Consider the following 27991-nt stretch of genomic DNA (forward strand, 5'->3'; position numbering starts at 1 on the left):
AAGTTTTTAGTTGTGAACGATGTGAAAGTTTTTAGTTGTGAACGATGCCACCATACTAAAATGAGAATTCCTTCTCTGGCTGCTTTTAAGATTTTTCTTTTCATATTTGATTTTTAGCAATTTGACTATGCTGTTCCTAAATATGTTTTTTCTTAGAGTGTGTTTATCCTGTGTTTGGTGTTCATTGAACTTCTTAGATGTGTGTGATACTAGTTTTTGTTTAATTTGGCACACATTTTGGCCTTTATTTCCTCTAATATTATTTCAAACCCAGTCTCTCTCACAGTTCCTTCTGGGAATCTAGTTATACACATATGAGGCTGCTTAATACTGTCCCATGAGTGAGGGGCAGCAAACTTGTTCTGTAAGGGGCCAAATAGTGAATACTTCAGGCTTTGTGGGCTTTCCATTCTCCATTGCAACTATTGCAACTGTGTTGTTACAGCTTGAAAGCAGCCATAGACAATATTTAAACAACTGAGCATGACTGTGTTTGAGTATAATTGAATTCACAAAAATAGGTGGCAGGCTAGATTTGGACTGCAGGCTGTAGTTTGCTGGCTAGTTGCTGGAGCTAGATTGTGACTCAGAGGTAAAATTAAAGATGGGCCAAACACAAATATTGGCAATAACTGAAGTGTGGGTAATCAGATGAAAGAGAATAAGAGCACAGAAGAGACTAAAAGATATGTTAGGACTGGGTTATTATGCTCCATGAGTTGCTTTATTTGAAGACAGTAGTGATAGAATTAAACTATTAATTTATGAAAATACCTCTAGTAGCAAGGTAGAGGATGAAAAGACACAGATCCCCAAAGCAAGGATGGCTTTAACAAAGCAGTTGCAGTAGTTCTGATAAGTGATAATAAAACCTAAGTGAAAGCAATGGGAATAGTTGAAATAGAACAGATATGAGAAACATTTTGGTGTTAGAAAGAAGAAGAAAGAATGATGGGTGTAGCAGGTGACTGGATATCCAGTATAGAAGAAATAATACTTTTCCTCTAGATAATAAAGGAGGATAGTTTCTCAAGAGTCCACTTTTGTTTCCCTTCTTTCTAAATTTTCTTCAGTGGTTATTTTAGTCATTCCTGTGATTTCAATAATTGCCTAATTGTTTTGGACTTCCTAGTCTGTGGTTTGTAGCTAAAACCTTTCTCTTAATCTCTAGACCTATATTTTGAAAAGTTACTGTTAGGAGACTCTCAATACTCAAATACTCAGACTCTCAAATACTTTATCTTCAGTATATTCGAAGGCTACTTATGAACATACTGTCACTTAATAAACTGATTCTTTTCCTATATGTTAGCTAAACAGAAGTTGAGACATCATCTTGAAGCTGACATGAAGAGCTCATAATGACCTCTAACATCCACTCACCCCCACCTCCTTTTCCTAGAAGCCTGGGAAAAGTCACATTCAGTGGGAAAGTGAATTCAGGTTAAATGAAGAAGTGGGTACAGCATTGAGAAATTAGTGTTCAAAGGGAAAGAAGGAAAATGGTAGCTTGAGGATGGGGACAAAGAATTAGTTTATCTTTTGAATAAGAGACACTGTAGCAGGTGTTCCTAGTGTCCTAGCCATATTTCTTTGGTTTGCATCTCCATACTGTTTACTTACGTTTATGAATTTCTGCATTTTCTTACTGGCCATAAAGATATACTTGGCCTGTGTACAGGAAAAGCCAGAAATGCCAGGGGGTTAATACCTTCAGAAAGGCTTTCAGCCAGTTATGGATGAGGATTTGGTGGTTAAATACCTCATCTTCACATGTCTCAGATGGGGTAACTGAGCCATGTTCTGTACTATCTACTAGAGTTCTTCAGTAGGATCACTGTCTAGTTGTCCATCAGGGTAACTGGCTTAATAATGCACTCTTTCTTGACCACCTTCCCTTCCATATCTCACTTCTGATTTCCTCTATCAGTGTTTTCTATGGATCAACTCTCAAAACAACTACTTGCACTTGAATCGTTGAATCAAGTCTGTTTTGGGGGGAAACCCAAACCAAGGTAGACACTTCACTTTAGCAATGTAATAAAAAGTAATAAAATTTGTTTAGCACTTACTAAATACTGGTTATAACTCTAAGTGCCTCATAATCTAATGGGATAAGTACCATTTTCATCCTGTTTTGTAGATGAGACAACTGAGGCACAGAGCAGTTTAGTAACTTTCTCAAGATTACAGAGCTAATATATGACCGAGTCTGCATTTATCTCTAAATCTTTCCCCATAACCTGGTAGACTATGGAGAATGGCATGAATAATTAACAAAAAAAGAGAGAATTAGGATAATTAATGGAGTAAGGCCCCCATAGAGATCATTTTGGAGAGGGTGAAAGTAAAGTAAAGGGAGTAGTACATTCTCAGTGGTGTACCGACTTTAGCAAGTAAGTAGAGTGTTAGATTACCTGCTCTGAGCTAAATAGGTAGTGGGATTTTGAAGTGGCTAGAAATGTGGTAGCTTTTCATGGTGGATGTACTTTTACTGTCAAAGTTCATAACTGGCTCTAGACCAGCATTCTGATGATGCTTGTGAATGCTCAGTAGGTGTTATTTAGGTTGTTACAACTTACTGAAAACAATGTAAGATAGCAGTGTAGAAAAAAATACAGAGTATGAACAGATAAAGATAACTCTCAAGAGAAGTAACATATGTGCTAAAGATTTAAGAGACAAGGAAAGGAAGAATAAGGAGCTAATAAAGAAGACTGAGAAGGAATCATTATCCAGGTAGATGGAACACTAAAATAAGGGTTGTTCTAAAGCTGAAAGTGGGGGAGTATTTAAAGAAGTAGTTTGTTTGACAGTAGTCATATGTAGATGACTATAAAGGATGAAAACTGAAGATAGGGAATTTAGTAGGCAACAAGAAAGTTTGTGATATTGAGAAGTCTCGTACACTTGTAGGAGGTTGATCATAGGGGATTGAAAAAGTTTGAGACAGTTTTTCCTCAATAAATTTACTGATGAAGAAGGAAGAGGGATAGAGAATCATTTAAACCTCTTTTTCAGTTGGAGAAGGCCAGGAGGCCTCTAAGGTTAGAAACTGTGGAAGAAGTGATCAAAGAGTGAACAAAGAGAAAGTCTAAGTGGGTGAGCAAATGGTGAATGAGAATGGGGTCCAGGGTGTGGCAGGAAGGGTGTGCTTGGGCACGGTATGTGCTAGCTCTTTTGGGATGGAGGGACTTGAAGGAAGAGTTTCAGATTTGGAAGAGATTCCAGGAACATATTTTCACCACTTTTATCTTTCTATCTGAATTCTAGTTATTTTTTCCTGATCTCTTCAAATTGTCTCTTCACCATGTCTATTATGCTATAAACTCACCTACTGAATCTTTAGTTGCAGTTTTATTTTTCCTGTCTAGAAGATTGATTTAATTCTTTTTCAGACATGCTATTTTCCTTATACCCTGCAGATACTTTAAAGCTAATCTTTTATTTCTTTAAATGAGATAAGCATAGTTGTGTCTGAGAATTGCATATGAAGTCTGTTTGTGTGTCTTTTCTGTTGTCTTTTTCTGCTAGTTCTCAATCCTAGTGCCTTGAATCTTTGTGTGCCTGGTTACTTGACTTCTCTCATCACCCTTCTAGTGACTCTCTGAGGCCTGGGATAAACAGATTGTCTTCAGAAAGTTTTACAGTTGCTTCATGGCTTGAGTTCTGCTTGCCCATCTAGGCTCTCTGTATCTAAATGATGAATCTGCATTAGGCATGGTCTAAATCAACTTTTCAGAGTCTTTTCCTTCCCTCACTCTCTACTCCCACTCTCTCCCCCACTCTTTTTCTTATACTGCTCTGCGCACCGCCAAGGTAGCTCTATTTGAAGTCCTTACCCCTCTCCCGCCCTCCCACTCCTACCTGCAGCCTAAAGACTTCCAAATAAAATCAAGAGACTGAAGATATATATATATATATATATATAGTATGTATGTATATGTGTGTGTATGTATGTATATATATATGTGTGCATACTTACATACATATGAAATCTGCCTCTCTTTCTCCTAGATAAACTTGAGCTGTTAAAATCTCTTTTCTTATTACTAATTATCAGCCTAGGTTAAGTAAATAAAAGTTTTCTACTCAGTAATCAGACTACCATCCCTCCCTAAATTACTCAGTGATGCATGAACACAATGAGAGTATCATTACATTAATTACACAGGAGAAATAAGTTTGGCTTCTATAGAAAAGGTTCAGTTTACATATGGTGTTTTATAAATTAGTTGAATTTTAAAAGTTGGTCTTGTATCCACTGACCTTGATAATTCATTAATTTTTTAATTTGTGGATTATTTTGCATTTTTATAAATGATTACAAATAAAAATGCTTTACTTTTTCTGTTTCAACCATTATGACTTTTATTTCTTTTGTTTGACTTACTGATTTCCAATACAGTGTTAAATAGAAGTGGTGATAGTATTAAGTCCTTATGTTTTTTCCCTATACTTAGTTGGAGTATTTAATTTTTCATCATTGAGTATAATTAAGTATAATGTTAGCTGTAGGTTTTTTGTTGATGATCTTAATTGGATTAGGTAACTTTTCTTTTTTTCCTAGTTTACTGAGGCCTTTCATTACAAATGGTTGTTGAATTTTATAAAATAATTTTCCTGCTTATTTTGCAATAATTAGATTTTCTCCCTTATTCACCTTATTCAGAATAAGAGAAAACATTTTAAAAAATAATTTTGTATTTTGTTTATTATCCTTCTTATATGTTGCTGGACATTGAAATTATTTTTAGGTCAATAGCTTTTTTTCCTTATAATTTTTGTATTGAGATATGTAATTCACATACCATAAAATTGACCTTTTTAAAGTATGTAATTCAGTGATTTTTAGTATATTTATGAAATTGTGCAATCAGAACTTTTTTCTTCATCTCAAAAATAAATCCCTTATCCTTCAGCAGTCATTCCCCTTCTTTTCATCAGCCCTTAGCCACCAGTAATCAGCTTCCTGTTTCTATGGATTTGCCTTTCTGAACATTCTACAATTTGTGATCTTTCGTGGCCTTTGCTTCTTTCACTTAGCATAATGTTTTTAAGGTTTATCCATATTATAGCACATGTCTACTTCACTTTTTTATGGCTGAATAATATTCTGTTATATGAATGTACCATATTTTATCTGTGCATCAGTTTATGAGCATTTGGGTTGTTTCTACTTTTTTGCTATGTAGTATTTTTTGCTTCTATGTTCATGGGAGATATTGGCCTGAAATTTTCTTATTTTGAAATAATCTTTTCAGATTTTGGTGTCAGAATTATGCTATCCTCACGAAATAAGTTGGGAAATGTTTCTTATTTTTATGTTATTCTGTAAGAGTTAGTCCAAGACTGATATTGTTTAAAAGAATGTACCAGTGAATTCTTAAAGTGTTTGAAGGAATTCACTGGTGAACCTATCTGAGCCTAGAGTTTTCTTTGTGGGCAGATTTTGAATAGAGATTCAGTTTCTTTAACAGTTACAAGACTAATCAGATACTGTATTTTTTCCTTGTTTAATATTGAGAAGTTATGTTTTTCAAGGAATTTGTTCTTTTTATTTAAGTTGTGAAGTTTAGGGACAGCATCTATAATGATATTCCCTTTCTTATTTGTTTCTCATATGGTTAATTTGTAGTTTTCTTTTTTTCCCCTGACCAATCTTTCTTAAGGTTTGTTACATTCATTACTCTTTTCAGAGAATCAGCTTTGACTCCTTGATTTCCCTTATTCTGTTTCATGATATGTACTCTTATTTTTATTTCCTTTCTTCTACATTCTTTACATTTAATTTGCTCTCTTCTTTCTAGCTTCTTAAGTTGTAAGCCTGAAACCTTTACTTTCAGACCTTCTTTTTTCAATATGTAGATTTGTATGCAAAAAGTTGTACATTTCCTCCAAGTACTACTTTAGCGAACATTTCACAAGTTTTGATAGCAAAAGTTGATTTTTATTTAATTGAAAATATTTTCTAATTTCCATTGTAGCTTTCTATTATAGCTCTTTGACCCATCCATTATTTATAAATCTGTTTTTTAGATTTCCAAATGTTTAGTGTTTTCTTAGTTTTCTTTCTGTTGTTTGTCTCCAGCTTAATTTTTCCTTGATCATCGTCCTTGGAAATTTATTGAGACTTGATTTGAACATGTCCAGTATATCATCTACTTTGGTAAATACTCTCTGCATTAGAAAAGTGTGTACATTTTGCAGTTGTTGGATGTGGTTTTTTATGTATGTCAATTAGGGCAAGTTGATTAATTGTTTTTGCATTTTTCTACACCCGTGCTGTTTTGTCCTCTACTTGTTCTATCAGTTAGAGAGAGGTATGTAAAAATCTGATCTTTTGATTGTAGGTTTGTCTTTTCTTCTCTCAGTTCTGTCAGTTTTGCTTCATATATTTTGAAACTGTGTTGTTGATATTAGATGCATTCAAATTTAGAATTTTTATATTTTCCTACTGAAATTGACCCTTTCAGTATTACAAAGTGTTCTGCTCATCTCTAGTAACACTTCTAGCCTTAAAAATTACTTAGTCAAATATTAGTATAGCCACATCAGCTTTTCTTGGGAGGCCAGTGAGTGTATTCAGGCTATATATTCCCCACTCCTTTTATTTTTAGTCTGTGTCCTTTTATTTAAATTTTTGACATAGCAGTTATCAAAGGAACACCTTCCTTTTGTGTTTCTTGTAGTGTTGGTATATTGGCAAAGAATTTTGTCAACTTTTGTGAATCTAAAATCATCTCTATTTTTGTCTTCTTTTTTAAAAAATATTTTTGATAGGTATATAGTTCTAGGTTGCTAGGTTCCCCCCCTCCCTGTCCAGCACATTTTAGCACAAAGAATGGAAACTATCAATCTTGTTGTTTCTTCAAGTTTGTCTTTTTTCTATGGCTGCTTTTAAATTTTTCTCTATATCCTTTGTTTCAGCATTTTGACTGTGCCAAAGATTTGATGTACCTAGGTTTGGTTTTCTTGCATTTTCATGCTTGAAATTTCCCTGAATTTCTTTAGTCTCTGGCTTGATTTCTTTCCTCACTTTTATAAAATTATTATTAATTATCTCTTCACATATTGCTCTTGTTCCTTTCTTCTTTTCTTTTTCAGAGATTCCAATTACATGAATGTGAGACCATTTGACTGTGTCTCATGTGTCTCATACTCTTTGTTTTGTTCATCACACTCTTTTCTATTTACTTGACTTTTGATATATTTCTTGGCCTGTGTGCAAGTCCATGAATTCTGTTTTTCTCTGGTCTCTTCTGCTCTGAAAAGCATCTGACAAGTTCATAATTTCAGTTATTGATTTTTCTGTTCCAGAAAATCCACTTGGCTTTTTATTTTTAGTTTTGCTGAACATTACATCATTTCATTCATTGTGTTCTTTACATCTGCATCAAGTCCTTGCCTCCTAACCTCAATATCTGGGTTATCTTGAGTCTGCCTGATTGTTTGATTTTTCTCTTGATTATCTGTCTGTCACATTATTTTGCTTTTTTGGATGTCTTTTAACATGTTTATTGTGTGCCCAACATTGTGTTTAAGAGAACAGTTAATTTCTTTCAGATGATATTTTTCAGAGAGGTTTGTTCTTTGTTGTGTTAGATAGAGTGAAGTGCTGACTACCTTGGTTCAAATCAAGGATTAAGTAGATTCTTCTCTACTGAGATGCTGTCTTTGAAAACTGGGAGACTGGGAAATTGACTCTGCCCTGTTGGCCCAGCCTCTCTGTCTTTCTTCAGTGCCCCATCACTAAGCAGATGTACTGTTAGATGTACATAATTCAAGTTTTTCTAGATTTCTCATCTGTCATTCCAGCCCATACAGATATGTAAAGCACCACTAGTTCTTGGTTTCCTTTAGTGAGTTCAGTCCTCACTTATATCCAAACTCTGCAAATGCCCCTTTGGAACAAAATGCCAATGGTCTCAGCTGTCTTTGGAATTGCTCTTCCATTTCTGGATTTTTAGCTTATCCAGTCCTTAGTTGCTTCCATAGCTTTCTTATGTTAGTCTAGTTTTTGCAGGAGGAGCAGTGGCTTGCTTCTATCTAGTATTTTACTTTAGGGAAGTGGAAGTCAGGAATTTATCTTTGCAGAAAGAAAAGACAGATAATTTTAAGAGTACTTATTTGTGTAAGCATAGTGATATTTTGAATAGTTTTATCTGTATTGCATACTAATACTTATATTTTTTCTTTCTGATATGCGCCTGTTTATCAAAATATTCTCTAGACCAGGGGTCCACAAACTATGGTCTACAGAACAATTCTGACCCAGTTCCTTTTTTTCTATGACCTATGAGCTAAAAATGGTTTTTACATTTCTAAAAGTTTAAAAATAGATAAATAAAAAGGAGAAAGATGTTTTGTGACACATGGAAATTATATGAAATTCAAATGTCAGTGTCCAGAAATAAAGTTTTATTGTAATACAGTCACACACATCTGTTTTTGTGTTGTGTCTGGCTGCTTTCCTGATGACAGTCCAGTAGTTGAAACAGAGGTCTATGGCTCACAAAGCATAAAATATTTATTATCTGGCCCTTTATAGAAAAAAAAATTGTCTATTCCTGCCTTAAACCATAGACTCAGGAATTTTTCATTTCTCATTTCTAAGGAAAATTAAACAAAAGATTGAAACCTTTTTATTCCATAAGTTCTTTGAATTTTGACTTATTTAAATCCTAGCATTTTAGAGTTAGAGGGACTCTCAGAGATAATCTACTTTATCTCTTTATTTTGCAAATGAAGAAACAGATTCAGAGTGAGAGAAGTTTTAAATTAAATTATGGCTAATTTTTGTTTTGTTAAACAGTGGTAGCTATCAAGAAAAATTCTTTTCTGGAATTTTAAAAGTAAATATTTTAAGATAAATATTTAAAGCATGTTAATAACCTTTGCCTTTCTTTACCACCCATAATTCTTCCAAATCGCATGGGTATGAGTTTCTTTTTGTGAGAAGACTAAAAATCTTACGGGACCTATTCCAGACATTCTTCATTAAGCTCCTATTGATTTAGGATTTAAAGTCCTAAATCATCAGAAATTCCACAGTGAAATGTTAATGTGTAAGACTCATTTCTAGAGTTGTTCTTTTATCTGTCCATCCTCAGATAACATGAAAAGTTTACTTAAGCTTAGTTCTGAAATGCAGTCTTATAGTGGGATGTTATATTACTAACAAATAACATTTTTATTTCCAAATGTTGAAGACAGATTTTCTATGTATAATCTTTAGCTTATTATCAGCTATTTTGAACAACTGTCTACTTCTAAATAAGCCCAATCAATAAAAAATACACTAAAATCAATTTGTGGGGATTTGGGGAAAGCTGATTCTTAAGCTGATCTATATTTAGGATATGGTGGGTCCAGATTCATTAAAATTGTTACAACTAATTAAATGCCAAATGCATAAAAATAAATATTTTAAGAATGCATAGAAAGTCATTTGAACTTTGAGGAAGTCCATTAAATAAAACAGACAAAAATATTGATGTATACTTTTGAAAATTTAAGTTCATAATAAATAGGCTTCAGGAAATTCATCTTAATTTGAATTTATATATTCGGCTTCTCTGAAGATTGTTTTTGCTTAGGTATAGAAGGGGCAAACCTTTTAATGGTTACATATTCCTGTTGCTCAAGTAACTGATTTCACTTAACTAAACTTTAGTATAAAGGAAAGTTGATTTCCTAAACTACACATGAAAAATTCTCATTGCTTTTCATTAACTTGTTTGTTCTTATATTTCTTGAACATTCATGATTAGATACTGATGCAGGTGCTGAAAGGGAAACTACTGAAATAGATATTCTTTGCTCATATTTCAAAAGATTTTGTGAGCAAGTATGTCTGTTCATTCGTAACATTTGGTACTATTCATCACTCTCTATTTTTGTAGCATACTCTCTTGGAGAAAATCCCATCCATATACATGATTTCCATTACCTCCTTTGCACCAAAATTTGTGTAAAATAATTCCACGGATAATTCCTTAATGGACCTTTCTGACTAGGTGTCTTTTAAATGTATCTGTGTATCTGGTGTATCTGTGAATCCGTCCTCGCCCTTTGCTTATTTCACTAAGTAAGGCTTGTAGCTATAGCTCTGAACTTCCTTCTTTTCTCCCTGTCCTCTTCCCTTCCTCCTACTTTCTTTTTCTTTCAAAGAATTGTTGAGTACTTAGTTACAGGCACTTATCTGAGCAAAGAGGCTGGAGCAGTGAACAGGCATGACATGATCTCTGCAATCTTGGGGCTTACAGCGTGGTGTGAAAGTGGTGCATTAAACAAATAATCCCAAACATAATTACAGTTGTAGATTACACAGTGAGACACAAGTATAAGTGAAATGAGAATGGATTTAGGGACACTAGCCCAAGCTGGAACATTCCTGAATAAGTGACTCTTATACTAGGACCTCAAAGATGAATAGGGGTTAGCAATAAACGATGTGGGAGAGAATTCAGGGAGAGGAGAACCTTCGTGGAAGCCCCCAAGTAACTTAGCAGGTTCAAACAACTGAAAGAATAGTCCTGTGGCTGGAGTATGATGAACAAGTTGGAGAAGGATGCAAAATGAGGCAGGAGAGACTAGCAGAGGTCAGATCTTGGTAGAGAATCTTTTAAATCACGTCAGTGCTTTTGGTCTTCTAAGAGATTGAGAAGATATTAATAGAGTTTTTAGTGGGAGGATTACCTACTCATTTGTTTTTTAAAAAGTTGACTTGAGCTCTTATGTGACAAACAGATTGAAAGGGGGCATATATGGATGTGCAGAAATGAAGCTTTTTAAAAAGCTTTGGCAGTGATCCAGGCAGAAGGTGGTGGTAACTTAAATTATTAGCTTATTAGCAGTAGAGATGGTGTAGAGAGATTCAAAAACTATTTGCGAGATATAGCTGATAAAATTTGTCATTATTTTGGTTTAAGATATAAAGCTGAAGGAAGTGTCAAGGATGAAATTTTCATATATTTGTTCATGTACAGTTTTGTTGACATTTTAGTAACTTGAATACAGACATTTTCAAAATTGAACCCATTTTTTTCCATTTGAAAACTAACCCTTCCCCTTGGCTTCCCTGTTTGGTGAATGACATTCCTACCTCCAAGTCACCTAGCCTTACAACTTTTTTTTGTTTTTTCGTCACAGCTTCCATTGAGCTAGTCTCCAAGTGCTAAGGACTTGACCTCTGTAGCATCTGGAGGCTCTTGCATCTCCTCCTCATCTCCTCTCTGTCTCTTCCTCTTCCTCCTCTTCTTCTTCACCTTTTGTCTTTATTATAGCAGTAGCATCCTCTTGCTGGGTCATTAAACTATGCTTTTCATTCAAGTCTCAGAGCTCCTTGAGAGTAAGAACTTTTTTATCTTTAGTACTAGCAGTGTGCACTTCAGCATGGTAGACATAAAAAAATATTAAAATGAGATGAAAATAAAACATCTTCCTTGATTCTTTTTCTTCCTATAATTCTCACTCTTTGCCACATTAAAAAAATTTTTTTTTCTGAAAGTCATTCAGGGGCTTCCCTTTACTTAAAGAATAATTTTGTCTTAGGGCTGTGAGGAAATGGAAAACTGGCTGCTGGATATGAAAAGTATATGAGTTAGGGTTTTCCTGTAGTGATTTAGTCAAAATGAGCTCCTGACCCTTTGGGGACTGCAGCCCTCACTACTACAAAGAGTAGATTTTTCTGGGAGGGGAACATAGCTGAGCTTTATTAGCAGTCTCACTGTTGAATAAAGTTTTAAACACTTTGTTTGATGCCTTTTTATATTTTTAATTTTATAAAAGTATTTGCAGAATTCACATGTAAAAAATAATTTAATACGTAATTTTTAGCTATCCAGATCTGTGTTGTCATCCCAATAGCTATATTGTATGTTAATATCTTACATGTACATCTGGAGTATATTGTTTCATAGAAGGTTTCTAAGAGAAATATTCAGGTGTCTACTTTGGAAGTACCTATTTTTAATAAGTTTGTTTGTCCTAAAATATGAACTTCTGTAATTCTGTCCCCCCCCCCTTTTTTTTTTTTACATTTTTAGGAATAAGAAAATTTTAAATAAGAAGAAGTTGAAAAGAAAACAGAAGAGCAAATCAAAAGTGAAGACAAGAAGCAAGGTAAAACTCTTAGCAGTTTACAGGGAATAAGGACTTTTTCATACTGTAATTTGAATAAAAATGCCACAATTAAAAAGATAAGAGATACAAACTACTATATATAAAATCTAAAAGGTACAAGGACATATACTAAACACAGGAAAATAACCAATATTTTATAATAACTATAAATGTAATAAAAGCTAAAAGTTGTGAATGAGTATATTGTACACCTGGAACTTGTATAATATTGTACATCAGCTATACCTCAATAAAAAAATAAGGTAGCAGTATAATTAGCAAACTGTTACTTCTATGTGCTGAAAAAAAATTTAAATCCTCTTATTATTTGGTTACACTGCTTAGTTTCATCTCTCACATTTCTCGACCAGTAACCTGGAAGTTATTATCTGGGTGCTGAAAATTATTTATTCTTTATTCTTGTTATCTTTTATCAGTCCTTTGGGGGAAGATATCTATGTTTCTTCTCTCTTTTCACTCTGACTGCATGTACTAGAAACTGAGTAAAATTGGCTTGTGAGTTGGGACTTGGATTGGGGTTTGTCATATATCCCTGTGAATATGTCAAGAATTAGGGAGAATCTTAATGCGTCTGTACTGTTCTGAGCTGCTTTTAACTGTTGGTGGCTGTGCAAAAGGAAAGGCAATGCAGAATATTTTAATTAGGTGGTACCTTAGAGGTCAGGGATCTGTTTTTCCACTAATGCAGGTATCTTCTCTATAAAATCCATCTAGTTTTTTTCTTGGAAATTTTCAGGGACCAGATCCCACGTTCTATGAAAGAGTCTCTCTTCCATTAAACAATAGTAAAAAGCCTCCATGGGAGGAAGAGAAGAGTCTTAACTATGATTTCTGAAGAGCTCTACCTTTGCTTATAGAAACAATTACTTAGCTTGGGTTGTATATAATATTTAAGCTCTAGAGATAATTGTTTCCTGCCCTTTTAAATTAGTGTTCTTGCTGTTGTAAACTGAGAGAAATCTACTTTAAAGTAGCAAACCAAAAATAAAAGGAAAGGGGATGAAATTTATCAGCTGGATTTGGGGATTAAATAATGTCATCAAATCTGTGTCTTCTTGCTTCTCTTTTTCTCTGTGTGTGGGCTTATTGCCTGTGGCTGGGGCCTAAGGCTCCTGGCATCTCCAGCTTTATTTTCTTCAAGCAAAAGGCAATTGCTTCTACTAGTTGTGCAGAAAATCTTGGATAAGGTTTTTGACTGAGCTGCATCATTCACCTTGTCCTTGAAGATGGCGTACTTTGATTGGTTAGACTGAATTGTGCTTGTAAGCTTGTAGTGGATGATAGGTGAGCACCCTGACAAGCAGGCTATGTGGAATGGGAGAGGAATGGTTGCCCTAAGGAAACTGTTGCTGGATGGGCCGAAAAATAATACATATTCACTGTATCACATCTTACTACTTCTGTTTTGGTGACAGAACAGGGAAGTGGAGAGAATTCTTACCACACTTAATATATGAAAACTTTTAACAAGTTCATAGTCATTCAGATTTCCAACCTCTACCCCTTCCCCAGTTTTTGGTGCTATGTGCAAAGTCAGAGTGTGGGAATAGCTGAAAATCTTTTAAAGTTCTTTTTAAGGTTTCATTTGTTGATTTTCGTAAAAGTGGTCACATGTGATATCCAGGAAGAGATGGGAAGTCAAGGTCTTTCTTCCCCTTCAGTTCTGTCTCTAACTAGCTTTGTGCCTTTAGTAATTCATCTTTCTTCTGTTGGCCTTCAGGTTTTACATCTGCTTTTTAGGAGCAACTTGTGATAAGAGTGATACATTAAAAAAAATTTCTTCATTTACTCCTCAGACATTTACTGCATGCTGACTCTGTGTAGGCCTTGTGCTAGGTATTTGGGATGGAAAGGTGAGTAAGAAACATTTCTTGCTCATGATGAGCATATAAAACTGTGAAATGGTGGTGTTAGTCTCCTTGCCCTCTATTAACCGTTTTTGGACTTTTTTCATTTACCACCTTTTTATGAAAAAGGTTTATGAAAGTTATTTAAAGAATGCGATTTAGCTATACTATTTCATCTCCTTTATTGCTGGCATTGACCCTTGTATTTCTCCATTAACCATCTCCTTCACTTACTTTCCTTCTTATCCAGCTTAGATACCACGGTATTTTTAAAACAGTTCTTGCTTAATCTATTGTATTAGTTCCTTATGGCTACTGTAACAAATTATAACAAACTTTATGGTTTAAAATAACACAAATTAATCTTATAGCCCTGGAAGTCTCAATTCTAAAATGACTCACTGGGCTAAAATCAAAGTGTCAGCAAGGCTGTATTCCTTCTGGAGACTCTAGGAGAGAATTCATTTCCTTGCCTTTTCTAGCTTCTGGAGCCTGCCTGCATTCCTTGGGTTGTGCCCCCTTCCACCTTCAGAGCCAGTGTGGTTGTCAGAGCCAAGTCTTGTCAGGCTGTATCACTGACAATTTTCTCTTGTTACATCTCCTTCTCTGACTGTCTGGCCATCCTCTTTCATTTATAAGGACCTTTGGGATTGCATTGGGCCCACCTAGTTAATTCAGAATAATCCCCTGTCTCAAGATTCTTGGATCTGCAGGTCCCTTTTACCCTAATAGGTGACATGGTCACAGGTTCTGGGGGTTAGTGAGAAGATATTTTTGGAGGCCATTATTCTACCTTCCGCATCTTCCTTTCCCTCTTGTACATTTATTGAACTTATCTGACAAAACTCAATCCTATACAAGTCTTTCCCGCTTTCCCTGCAGGTGAAGACTATGTGCTACTAAAGGGAGTTAAATAAGAGCTAATGGATACCAGTGCACATCCATGATCACCAGTGTCAGATGGACCTTCCATAATCAGAGTGTTTTCTTTTTTTTTCTGGTCAAATAGTTCTTACATTTTTCCCATGACTATTTCAAACCTTTGCCATTCTCCTCAAACTTCTGTTAAATTCTGCTCTCCAGCAAATAACTTCACTTTCTTATAGGAGAAGTCAAATCCATTACACAGGCATCTTCCTCAGCATTCTGCTACCAACTGTGTCTGTCTTAGGTCAGGTTCCTTAATAGTGGAATCTAAGACAGGGATTTAACATGTACAGTTTAGTGAGTTTTGAAAGATACAATCGAGGTTCAGGAAATTTTCTCATCCTCTGCTACATTCCATGTCTCCCTATAGCCCTGGCTCTACACAGCCACAGATGTATTTTCTGTCATTATAGATTGGTTTTCATTTTCTAGAATTTCATATAAATGTAATCATATGTGGCATATGCTTTTGTATCTGGCTTCTTTTCTTCAGTATAATGATTTGAGTTGTGTTGATGTTGTTGTATATATTAACAGCCATTCTCTCTCTCTTTTTTTTCTGCTTAGTATCCCATTGTATGGCCATATCACAATTTGTTAATCCATTCATTTGTTGATGGACATTTTGGGGTCGTTTACAGTTTTTGGCCATTGAAAATAAAACCACTATGAACATTTGTTTGCTAGTCTTTGTGTGGATATAAGTTTTTGTTTTGGAGGGAGGTTAAATACCTAGGAGTGAAGTAATTAGGTGATGTTTTCTTCAGTGATTTGCCAGAAGGACTCATAAGATTCACAAGTAACTTATCCTAATGGCTAAGATTTATTAAAATAAAAGGCACAGAGTAAGCAACAGGAAAAATGTATTGGTGCTGTTTAAAGAGTCACGGCATAGGCCTCCTGGTCATTGTGTGAACACACAGGACATGCTTTCTCTCTGGCCATGAACTGCAGGAACATGTGTGGAACGTTTCTGTCCAAGGATGCCCATTTGAGTCTTAAGATCTGAGACTTTTGTGGGGATCTGATCACATAGACATGTCCTATTACACAGTCAGCCAAAGTAAGTGAAACTTGCGTGCACATAGTCAGTCTTGATGATTTTGCAAAGCAGTGGGACAAGCCAGTGGGTATGGTCTGTTGCCCCAGAAGTATGTAATAAAATCACCAGTAACTAATATAAAGAAAACTCTAAAGACCACATTCCCAAGGGTGGCCAAGGGTCAGTTATGGTTCCAGTTAGAGAAATACGAGGAATAAGCAATTGTACTTGTGGTGTTAACTCTTCCACACAGGTGGCATGGTAGACAAATGTGTAACTTCTTGAGAAACTATGATAACTGTTTTCTAAAGTGAGTATTCCGTTCACTGTTGTACTAGTAGTGTATGAGAAACCCAGTTGCATTACATCTTTGCAAACATATGGTATTGTTAGCTTTTAAAATTTTAGTCATTCTAGTAAGTACATAGGGGTATCACACTGGGGTTTTAGCTTGCTTTTTCCTAATGAGTAATGGTGTGAACACCATCATCGTCATATGATGTGCCTTTGACCATTCATATCTTTTTATTGTGAAATGTGTGAAATGTCTCTTGAACTCTTGCCTCTCCTTGTTATAACTGTCATCTTCTTATTGACTTGTTAGAGTACTTTATATATTTTAGATTGAAGTCCTTTGTCAGATATCTGTTGCAAATAATTTCACCTGTGGTTTGCTTTCTTTTTTTTTTTTTTTGCTTTCGTATAGTGCTTTAGAAGAACAAAAGTTTTTAAGTTTTATAAATTCAACTAATTGATTTTTTAATATGATTCATGCATTTCATGTTCTACGTCTTTGTCCATCCCAATGTTGCATAGATTTTCTCCTAGAGATTTTACAGTTTTTAGCTGTTACATGTAGGTCTATGATCCTTTTCAAGTTAATTTTGTGTATAGTGTGAGATAAGGGTTGATATTCATTTTTTCACATGTTGGTATTCAGTTGATCTAGCCTTATTTCTTAAAAAGACATTTTTTTCCATTGAATTATCTTGGCATCTTTGTAAAAAATCAGAAATTTATATATGTTTGGGCCTATTCTGGAATTTGTTTTGTTTAATTGATCTATATGTTTATCTTTATACCACTATCATACTGTTTTCATTACAGTAGTTTTGAAATAGGTCATTTGTTTTTAATGGTCTTTTTTTAAAAAAATTGCTTTAGTTGCCTCAGGTCCTTTACATTTGCATATAAATTTTACAATCAGCTTGTCAGTTTCCATTTTTAAAAAAAACTATGGAATTTTTATTGGGAGTACATTGAATCTGTAGGTTTGGGAAAGAATTGCTATTTTAATGATGTGGAATTTTCTGTATGAACATGGTTTCTCTCTCCATTTCTTTAAGTCTTCAGTTTCTCTCAGTGATATTATTTTGGTTTTCAGTGGACAGAGCTTGTACATAGTTTTATTAAATTAAACTAATTAGTATGTTTTTGATATTGCTGTAAATGCTATTATTTAAATTTCTTAAAAAATTCTGAGATGATTGTAATGTGAATGGTTGTAGGAAATAATTGAGAGAGAGCCTGTGTACCCTTTACCCATTTTCTCCCATTGGTAAAGTATTGCATAACTGTAGTAAATACCACAACCAGGAAATCTTCATTGATACAACCTACAGATCTCATTTAGATTTCAGCAGTTTTACATGCACTCATTTGTGTGTATGTATTTAGTTCTGTGCAATTTTATCACATGTGTGGATCTTTGTGACCGTTACTACAATAAAGATATAGAACATTCATCACAAGGACACTTTGTGCTACTTGTATGTAACCACAGACATCTCCAAACCTCACCCTCTCCCTAGCCTCTGATAACCACAAATCTGTTTTCCATCTCTATAATTTTGTCATTTTAAGAATGTTACATAAATGGAATCATGCAGTATGCAACTTTTTGGTACTGGATTTTTTTCCACTCAGCATAATTCCCTTGAGATTCATCCAAGCTGTTGCATATGTCAGTAATTTGCACCTTTTTATTGCTGAGTAAGCATTCTGTGGCATGGATATACCACCCTTTGTTTAACCCTTCCCTCATTAAAAGACATCTGAGTTGTTTCCAGTTTGGTAATTTTGAATAAAGCTGCTGTGAACGTTCATGTGCTGGTGTTTGTATGAACATAAGTTTTCATTTCTCTGCTATAAATGCCTGAGTGCAGTTGCTGGATAATACTGTAAGTACATGTTTAATTTTATAAGAAACTGCTGTACTTTTTTCTAGTGTCTGTATCAATTTACATTCCCATCAGCAATATATGAGAGATTCAGTTTCTCTACATCCTTGCCAGCATTTGGTGGTGTCACTATTTTTCATTCTAGCCATTCTGATAGGTATGTACTATATCTCATTTTACTTTATTTTGCATTTCCCTAAGGCTCATAATATTGAACATCTTTTCATGTGCTTATTTGCCTTCTGTATCTCTTCTTCAGTGACATGTCTGTTCATGTCTTATGCCTGTCTTTCATTTGGAGTGCTTGCTTGTTTGTTTTTTACTCTTATTTGAGTTTTGAGAATTCTTCACATATGCTGGATGCTAGTCGTTTATAAGATATGCAGTTTGTAAATATTTTTTCCCCGTCTGTAACTTTACTGCTATTATTTTTTAAGTTTTATATTTTAATTGTTTGCTCTCCTAGTGTATAGATAAAGAACTCATTTTTATGTATTTATTTGGTATCCTATGACTTTGCTAAATCCACACGTTATTATTAGTGACTGTTTTGTAGACTTAAGATTCTTTACATGTCTTCTGCAAAGATACTTGATTTTTGGAAGATAATTCTTCCTTTCTAACTGTATCTTTTATTTCTTTTGCTTGGCTTATTGCACTGGATAGAATATCTAACAGAATCTTGAATCTAATTGCTGAGAGTAGGTATCTTTGCCTTGTTTGCAATCTTAGGGTGAAGGCATCCAGTCTTTTACTATGTTAGCTGTAGGTATGTCATAGGTACCCTTTATCAAGTTTTAGAATTCTTTTCTATTCCTGACTTACTTAGGCTTTTTATCATGAATGGGTGTTTGGCTTTTGTCAAATGCTTTTTCCATGTTTATTTACAGTGTCTTTTTTTTCCCCCTCTTATTTTCATCAGTATAGATTTTGGATTGTTTTCCAGTGTTGTACACTCTTGTTTGGGGGTTGGTCATTATGTATTATCTTTTTAAGAGTACATTGTTGGATTTAAATTGCTAATATTTGCTTGTTTTTAATATCTCTGGAAGACATTCACATGTTATATGTCAGTTAACTTTAGTACATTTCTTATTTAACAAGGAATACTCCATTTTTCCCCTAATTACTTATAGAGGGGTAGAATTTTGAAACTAAGTATTTTTAGTACTCAAGGTTTCATTTTATTCATCTTGGATACTTCCTAGACATACTCTGTTGGAACTTGGGTTTGTAGAATATCTTAAACTAGTTCTGTACTTATAATGTAAATGTTGATCTCAAAAATGTAGTTGGAGTCTGATGAGAAAAATCTTAGGCCAAAACAGAAATTGAGTATTTAATTTTAACAATTAAATTACCAAGCACGTACTTGCAAGACAGATAGCTAAGAGCACTTTTGGAAAGCATATGCCCATAATCTGTGGTTTTCTTAGCATTACCATTATTTCAAGGAGAATGAAGTTAAAATTGACTAAAATTAAGAGTTTGGGTTTTTTTTTTTTTAAGCCCTAATCTCTTTTAAAATCCCTGTATCTACTTTTGAAAGAAATCACAATACAATTCAACATATGTAGTAGGTCACAGAGACTCTTCAAGACACCCAGTGTACCTTAGAAAAGCACCAAATACATATCCTTTGAAACTGTAGCAGTTAAGCTCTGTTAACTTTTTTCCTTTTGTGGGGCAAGAGGGTATTCCTGGTAAGTTCTTTGCTGGCTCCTTTATAGCCCTTGTCAGGTTGGTTATTTGGTTATTGCTGTTATTCAGAAGGTAGTGAACTTTAGTAAAAAGTGTGCTATAAATTGAGTCAATAGACTTACATTGTCTTTGCTGTGTCACTTGTGTGACTTCCACAAATCATCTAGCCTGTCTGATGTTTAATTTTTTATTTAAAATGAGAGTTGATGATGATGGAAAGGAATATGAAATTGAAATATTATATCCTGTATTTCAGTCTGAAAACTTGGAGAATACAGTAATAATACCAGATATCAAACTACATAGCAATCCTTCTGCATTTAATATTTATTGCAATGTACGCCATTGCGTTCTGGAATGGCAGAAAAAGGAAACATCATTGGCAGCTGCATCTAAGAACTCTGTGCAGAGTGGAGAATCAGATAGTGATGAAGAGGAGGAATCCAAAGAGCCCCCTATCAAACTTCCAAAGGTGAGTCACTGAGTTCCACTTAGATGCATACCTATGGGTGTTTGGTCTGTAACATATATATTTGCATTGCTAAAGTATCTTTTTTAAAAAAAATTAAATTGTGCACTGAAAGTAACAATGCCTATGGGTGAAAATTAGGTATGGGGCAGAGAAGGAAAACTTTATGCAACTTTGTAACCAGAGTGCTAACAATGTCAATACTGGGTACCTCAGTGGGGAGTACTTGGAAAGCCCAAGCAGGCGGCTCAGTGACTTGGAGTCTGTTACAGAGGCTATTAAAACGTACAAAAGCAATAGAGGGGAAATGATTGCTTGTAGGCACTGAGCCACTGCAGATGAAAGTAGAGCTCTGAGCCAGTGGGCTGCTACATAAAGGTGGGCACAAGATGAAGTACAAACTCCCACAAGCCAAGAGCCATGGAAAGCTGAGGGTATAGTCCCTCCCTCTGAGTCAGGAGCCTTGGATACAGGTATACATTTTTTTTTTTTTTCTTGAAATAGAACTAGAAAAGCTCCTGGCTGTGCAGCAGCTGAGCTGAGAGCTTTTGCCTTTTCTGCCTAAGGTTATAATGGTACTCTTGCCCTCTTGGTTCCCTTTGCTTAGAAAAAAATTACATATGAACCAATAAAGCTTCTACATTGTTCTGTTATCACTCCCTTATTTACCAGAGGCATAGAAGCTAATTGGTGTTATAGAAATATGTAGTAGAGCAGACTGTTCTGAAGGTACTCAGCTGTAGTTAAGCACATTTTAAGACTATAATGCTGTTTTATATATAATATGTTTTTCTATATGGTAGGCTTAGTTAGCATTTCCAACAAAAGCATGGGTGAGAATATAGACATCTTTTTAAATGGTACCTTTATCATAAATGATTTATGCATGTTGCTTTTTTCTAAATATAGACATTAAAAATGATTTCCTTTATCATAAATGATTCATGTATGTTGCCTTTTTACTAGATAGATACCTTAAATCTCTGCCTTGAAAACCTCTTTGTATACATACACAAGATACGTAAATTTTTTTACTTCTTGGAAATAGCAGCCAAGATGGAAGCTATGTTCCTAATCTGATTTCTTTCACACATTTCATGGTAGCACTTCCTAAGGTCCCCACTGTCCCTAATCATTACTCTCAGGTTCTTTTCACCTTATTCTCAGATGCTAACTTGCTTCCTATTTCATAGGATAGTAGACATTTTTGTGAACTTCCTCAGCCTTTCAATCAGCCATCTTCAAATGTCCTTATCTCCTCTTGGGACCCTTTTCTTCTTAATCCTTTTCTTGCCAACATCCTTAACTGTACCTTCTCTACTAGGTTCTTTCTTCAGCTTAAAACAAGCAGGCTTATCTTTTGCATGTAAGTTCCTCCAGGTAAAGAGCACAGTCTCTAGTTTTTATTTCTTATGCTTAACTAGGGGGAGGTTAGGAAAAATATGTTGTTAAATTAGGATATGAGGCTACAGAACTTAAGTATATTTTTGGTGTAAGAATTCCATTCTATGTGAGGGTGAGTCACACTATGCTATAGTAATCACTCAGTTGAAGTTCAACATTGGGAAGGAAAATAAAGACCCAGAGAAACCTTTCACACATGTATGCAAATTTAGAATAGTAAAGTGTAGCTAATTTAAAAGATACTACACAATCAAGAACTGCTTCTTAAGCTATTTTAAAACATCAAGATAAATGAGTATTAGAGAAAAAAATATCAGGCATTCTTAAGATGATTTTTTTTTAGCATGATTGACAGAGTCAAAAGATGTAGAGTGAAAAAGGGATCTTTCAAAAAAAAGTAAAAGAAAATCAGATAGCTCAAGTGATTAATATTGAGTTCTCCTGCCAAATACTGACCTGCCGGGAAACGATATAGTGATGAACATGGGTAGTGTAGTCAAATTGCCTGGGTTCAAATACTCGCCGTTAAAAATACTAGCTGTGTGGTGTTGGGAAAGTTCTGTGGCTTTTCTGTGCTTCATCTATGAAATAGGGATAATATCTACCTTATAGGGTAGTAATGAGGATTCACGGTTAATATATACATGCATGCTCAAAAAAACGATAGCCAAAAGTATCAGTTACAAACAAGAAAGTATGTAGGTGCAAATGAATTTCAGTTAGTTTTCAAGGAACTCTTCAGTTTATTGAGAAATACTTTATGTCCAAGGAAATAAAACTTCTGGACAATCAATGAGATCAGAGAGGAAGAAGCCATGAGATACTTCCATGCAGAGGCAGTCAGAATGCTGTGGGTTGGGGCAGCAGTGGGAGTGAAACTTTCAGGTCTTTGGCAGCCGTTAGCATGACTTGAAGGATTGACGCAGAAGAAGAGATGAGGCCTTTTGGGTTTGAGGTGATAGCAGTTTGAGGGCAGGTGAGAAATGTTGACGTTTTTCTTTTCCTTTTAACATTTCTGTGCCTCTGCTTCAGACTGCTGCTCTTCCATCTCAGTTCCTTCCTTTTCCTGGGTGGTCCTCTCTCATCCGCCTGAAGGTGTGGCTGCCACTTTCCCTCTTGCTGGAAGTTTCTTTCTCTCCTGCTCCTTTTTTCTCTCACATAATTAAGACAGTTTTTAATGTTGAAACATAATATTGATACAATTTTATTTTTTCCCTTCTTGACTTTTAAAGTTAATTAAATTGATTTTGATTGACGTAGGCCTTGCCTGTCTGATTTTCTTGCTTTTTGCTTTTTGTGAGTCAATAATCATTGAAATTTTAATAGTACTTTCTTACTCTCACCCACTAAAAGCTGTTAAGTTTTTTACCAAAAAAATAGTTTTTACCCAGCTCAAACTGTCTTTCACTATCTAATTTCCAGATCCTGTAAAGCATTCCAAATTTCATAGCTGCATAATTTTTAATAGTCATATTTAGAATTCATGCTTCCTACCCAAACTTATTTGAAGTTAGTCATGCCACGTATTTTGTTAAAAGATGTAGATGTACCCAGATTCATTTATATACTTCTTAATTCACTTAATTCTTTTTGAGTTTATAACAGGCATTCTGTTAGGCCCTGAGAACAAAGTGATAAGATACAATCCCACCCTCAAGAAAGTTATGTGGGATATATAAGAAAGTCATATTGGGATAGCAGGCATGTCGGTTGCTTTAAGGATTGTTAGAGGCGTGCAGTGGAGCACAGTGGAGTAAGGAGCAGCACTAACTGAGGATGCACCTGCAGGCAGGGGAACATCATCCTTACAAACGCGAAAGCGTTGGCTGGAGTGGAGAGGCTGAACAGGGCACGAGTAGAGAGCAGGAGCTGGATAATGAAGGGCCTTACATATCATGCAGCTGTTTTTAGATTTTGTCTTGTAAGTTGGAAATATGGACTATTTTAAGCAAAAGACTATGATCAGATTTGTATTTTATTAAAGTCACTCGGGTGCTAGTAAGGCAGATCCACTAGAGGGCGGGAAGGCGAGAACCAAAGAATCAGTGAGGCAGTTACTGCAGTTGACTTGGCCGTGTTCATGAGGGTGGGCTAGGGTGCTGGCAGTGTTTGGCATACAAGAAATGTTCAGGAAGCAGAATTGTCAGGAACTGTTAATTAGTTGAATATGAAGGCTGAAAGAGAGAGTAGACTAAATAGATTCCTAAAGTTTCTGGGTGGTGAAGCCATTTACTGAAAGATGGAGAATTGGAGGAGAAACAGTGCTTTATTGGAACAATGATTAAGTTGAGTTCTAAACATACTGAGTGTGAGGTATCTGTGAGATGTCCAGTGCACACTATGTAAGGCTGAAGTTCAAAAGAAAGGTCCCAGCTAGAAATACAGATTAGGGAGTTAGCATGGTGACAGAAGTTGAAACAAAATTCTGTTAGAGATGGAGGAGGAGGTGGGATCAAGAGAATTGTTTAAAAGCTAAAGTAGCTTTGAAAAGTTGTAAGAACCCCCTTTTTTTTCTGGGTGTGAAGGGAAGGGAATAAGATCGTAGCAGTTGTAGATAAATTTGTATGTTAGATGCTAGAAGCTTAGACATTTCACACCCAGACCTTCTGAGGAGTAGAATTCTTTTTTCTTCTTCCTTCACTTCCTCCTCTGCCCTTCTTTTACCAGCTCATCACATTTGTTCTGTCAACATATAGTTACAGATTTTTCTATCTTTCACTAGGTACTGAATCATATTTTTCTTGGTCCTGATGGGAAGTGGTAAGATAATTCAAGTAAAAATAGCCACGATCTTTTAACTAGACAATGTTTAATTCTTTCTCTGATAAATCCTGCAAAAATAAGGGACACCATCTACAAATAATAATATGGTGATTGTACATTATAGGAAAGGCCAAGACAAAAAGTTCCTTTTTTATCCTTTTCACCATATGTGCTATATTGACATTTTTTCTGTTCGTAGGTAACTATTAACACAGCTTTACAAAAGAGTGCTAGTTTTTACTTGAGTACAGCTAAATGAACTTTGTAAATTAATGCAGTCTATATTTTTCTGAATGAATGCAATCTAGTACTTAGTTCACTGTTATAAATGATTTTCATGATATTTTATTATGGCTTCATTATACCAAAACTACTTTTTAAACAGTGCCACTGTCTTTTAACCTTCCATGTAAATAGATGGTTTTCTAAATCTTGTAATCAAACACATGGGGTTTTATTCTTTTTTATGTGATGGTTTTTGTTTTTGCCTTTTAATATTGCAACATTAACCATTTGCTCTGGAAGTAAGCTGTACGAATTATACTACCTGAGAAGTGTTACTAGCTCACATGCTATGAAGTATAATCTTTTTTCCATCTTAAATAGATCATTGAGGTTGGACTTTGTGAAGTTTTTGAATTGATCAAGGAGACGCGATTTTCCCATCCATCCCTGTGCCTCAGGAGTCTCCAAGCCCTGCTTAACGTGCTTCAGGGTCAGCAGCCAGAAGGCCTCCAGTCAGAGCCACCTGAGGTCCTAGGTAAGAGCTTAGGCACATTGAATGAAGCCTTTAAATGTTAGGAGCTTCTCTTATGAAGCACATATAGCAGCCAGTTATTCAGTCTCTATTTATGGTACTGAAACAACAGAGATAAAATTTTAAATTACTTTACCGTGTTCCACTGGAGTTATGATTTAAGAGTTATAGGTCATGCACAGACATTTCCTGGTTATTGTAGTGATGGGGAAAAAAGCAAAGCATAAATCCTTGGAACCCAGAAATAGTCCTCAAGCCTTATGCTCACTATGAACTTTTTTCTTAGTAAACCTTTGGCCAACATAGCTAACATTGACACTCTCTAACTTTACATGTTATTCTGGAGAGTTTAAAAAAGTAGGGAAAAAGGAAACAAATGCTATCGACCCAAAACAGCACAATTAGTTTCTAAACAGGGAGGGCACTTCTTCTGTATTCCTGATAAGTAAAACTCTATTTTTGTTAAATCTTCTGAATTAGTAGTAACTTCCATTAAGTAAAAATGTTTGCTTTTCATAAAGTGCATATGAATTTTATGAATGGCTGCCTTTTATGCCAGATCTAGGCTCAACACATAATCCTATAAGCAAGATAGGGACTCTTAAGGAATACAGATAGAGATGGAAACTTAATTTTGAAGGCTAATTGCTTTTCTCTGATGCTAACTGTGGGCCTTCAGGGAGTCTAGAGTTTTCTAATCTGAAGCATCAGCTTGTTTCAGTCAATATAGGCCCTGATTGTGGAGTTTCAATTCCGTATATTTGGAGTGGGATCCAAGAATTTGCATTTGGAGTAAGTTAATGGGTGATGCTGGTGCTGCTGCTCTGGGGACCACATTGATGGTATGGACTACAGTTTGATGTTTTTTCTCAACTTGCTTATTTGGATTGTGTTAGACCCACATATGTGAACTTAGTTACATGGATTTAATTACATATTAGATTATTATTGTTTCGGTCACATACTGTGATTAGTTTTTGTGTTTGATTTTTTTGTTGTTATTGTTGTTTTGTTTTAGTCAGTGAGGGGAGGGCTGGTCATGAAGGTAAATGGAGAATTTTAAAAAACAACACTACCCCCCAACTTGCCGTGTTATTAAATGTTACTACCAAATAAAAGCTGCCGTATGTTAAGAAGCAGGCGCCCTGCTGATTATTGTTACTGTAGCTGATCACTACTTGGCCTCATGGCATTTTATTGAAGATTTAATTAATTAATTTTATTTAAGAGTATTTTGCTAGTTATCCTTAGCTCCGGTTTGTCAGTTAGCAAATAATGGAAATATTTAAAATATCCGCTAAGCCAGGGTATCCTATGTCTTAATTTGAACAACCTGCTAATCCTTGCTTTCCTCATAGGTCTTCTGCCATTCCGTTGTCTTCTATAAGTTGTTATACACTCTCTTTTATATCCAGTTTATATTTAAATACTCCGTTTCCTTTACTCTTTTCAAAATGGATCTTGTTCTTAATACTTGTTTTTGAAATTATAGTATGTACTGTAGCTTAATCTTTCTTTCCGAACTTTCACCTGATTAGTTTGTTTGCTTTTATTTTCTTATTAACAGTTGCAAATGCTACTGTGTTGTCTTGGTCTCTCTTCTGTCCTTTCAGTGCTTACTTCTGATCTCTTCACTACTTTGACTTATTTTTCTGTTCCAGCATTTACTTCTACTTCATATTTTTTGTTTGATTAGCTCAAGGGAAAGGTAGTAATTTGATTCTTTAAAACTAAATTTCTATTGAAATCTGTCTCTGTTTTTTCCTTTGATCTAATATCATAATCATATTAGTTATACTATTTTTTCCACATTGGTTTTTTTCATGTTATTCATGAAAATATATGTATATATGTATTCCTCTTACTGTTGGGATTGCTTGATGATTATTATACATCAAATTTCTCTTTGCAAATGGATTTTGATTTACGAATTATCCAGCTTAAAAAAAATCATTCCTTTATATCTATCTTTCTATTCAATTTAATGTTAGAATATGTTCTCAAGTATTCACTTATATGTAAGAGCATCTTCTGTGTCTGTGCTTAGAGTGTATAATACAGGAATGATCAATATAAACCGTGTTGACCTCATTGCTGTTATTATGAAACTTAGCATCAGACAGTCAGACATATGTATGATTACAAATGTGGATAAATCGTATGGGAGAAAGAAGGAGTTTGGAGAGTTTCTGACAGGCTTCCCTGTAGGTGTGATGCTTGAGATTTGAAGGATGAGTAAGAAGGAGTTAGCTAAGTTTACAGGCAGAAAGGACAGCACATGGTAAGGCTCTGAGCTATGAAGAGACTGACTGAGAAAGACTGTATGACTGGAATGTGGAGACTGAGGGGATGGAGGTTGCAGGGAGCAGATCGCGTGGCGCTTTATAGGCTGTGTTAAAGGAGTCTGGTTATCGTTCTAGGAGGAATTGAATGTCACTGTCTCCTTATGGTTAAGTAAAAATTCTTTATAGTCTTAAACTGTTTTCTTCCATTTGAATCTAACCTTTTTGATGGCAGAGATATTCTTTGTCTTTTTTGCCAGTGTGCTACCCCAACCTAGAATAGTTCTTGATGTTCAGGAAGAATTCAGGAAATAGTGGCTAAATCACTAAAAGATGAATGAGCAGAAAGATAATGATGGAAGGAAGGATGGTCAAGCTAGAAGAAAGAAAGATGAAAGGATGGAGGGAAGGAAGGATAGTTGGAAAGGTAGAGGGAAGGTTAGATGGAAAAAAGGAAAGACTGAGGGATGTA

The 27991-nt window shown here is 35.0% G+C and overlaps 1 protein-coding gene across 7 annotated transcripts in view; it reads left to right on the plus strand.

The window, feature by feature from the left end:
• Positions 1-27991, plus strand: part of MYCBP2 (MYC binding protein 2) — a 226062-nt gene that overhangs the window by 14344 nt on the left and 183727 nt on the right. For all 7 annotated transcript variants that reach the window (XM_032496842.1, XM_032496837.1, XM_032496841.1 and 4 more), the window contains exons 2-4: positions 12051-12126; positions 20101-20316; positions 25087-25240. In XM_032496842.1, coding sequence (XP_032352733.1) covers positions 12051-12126; positions 20101-20316; positions 25087-25240 — 446 coding nt within the window. The remainder of the gene's footprint in view (positions 1-12050; positions 12127-20100; positions 20317-25086; positions 25241-27991) is intronic.

The sequence above is a fragment of the Camelus ferus genome, chromosome 14 (genome assembly GCF_009834535.1).
Source record: "Camelus ferus isolate YT-003-E chromosome 14, BCGSAC_Cfer_1.0, whole genome shotgun sequence".
NCBI lineage: Eukaryota > Metazoa > Chordata > Mammalia > Artiodactyla > Camelidae > Camelus > Camelus ferus.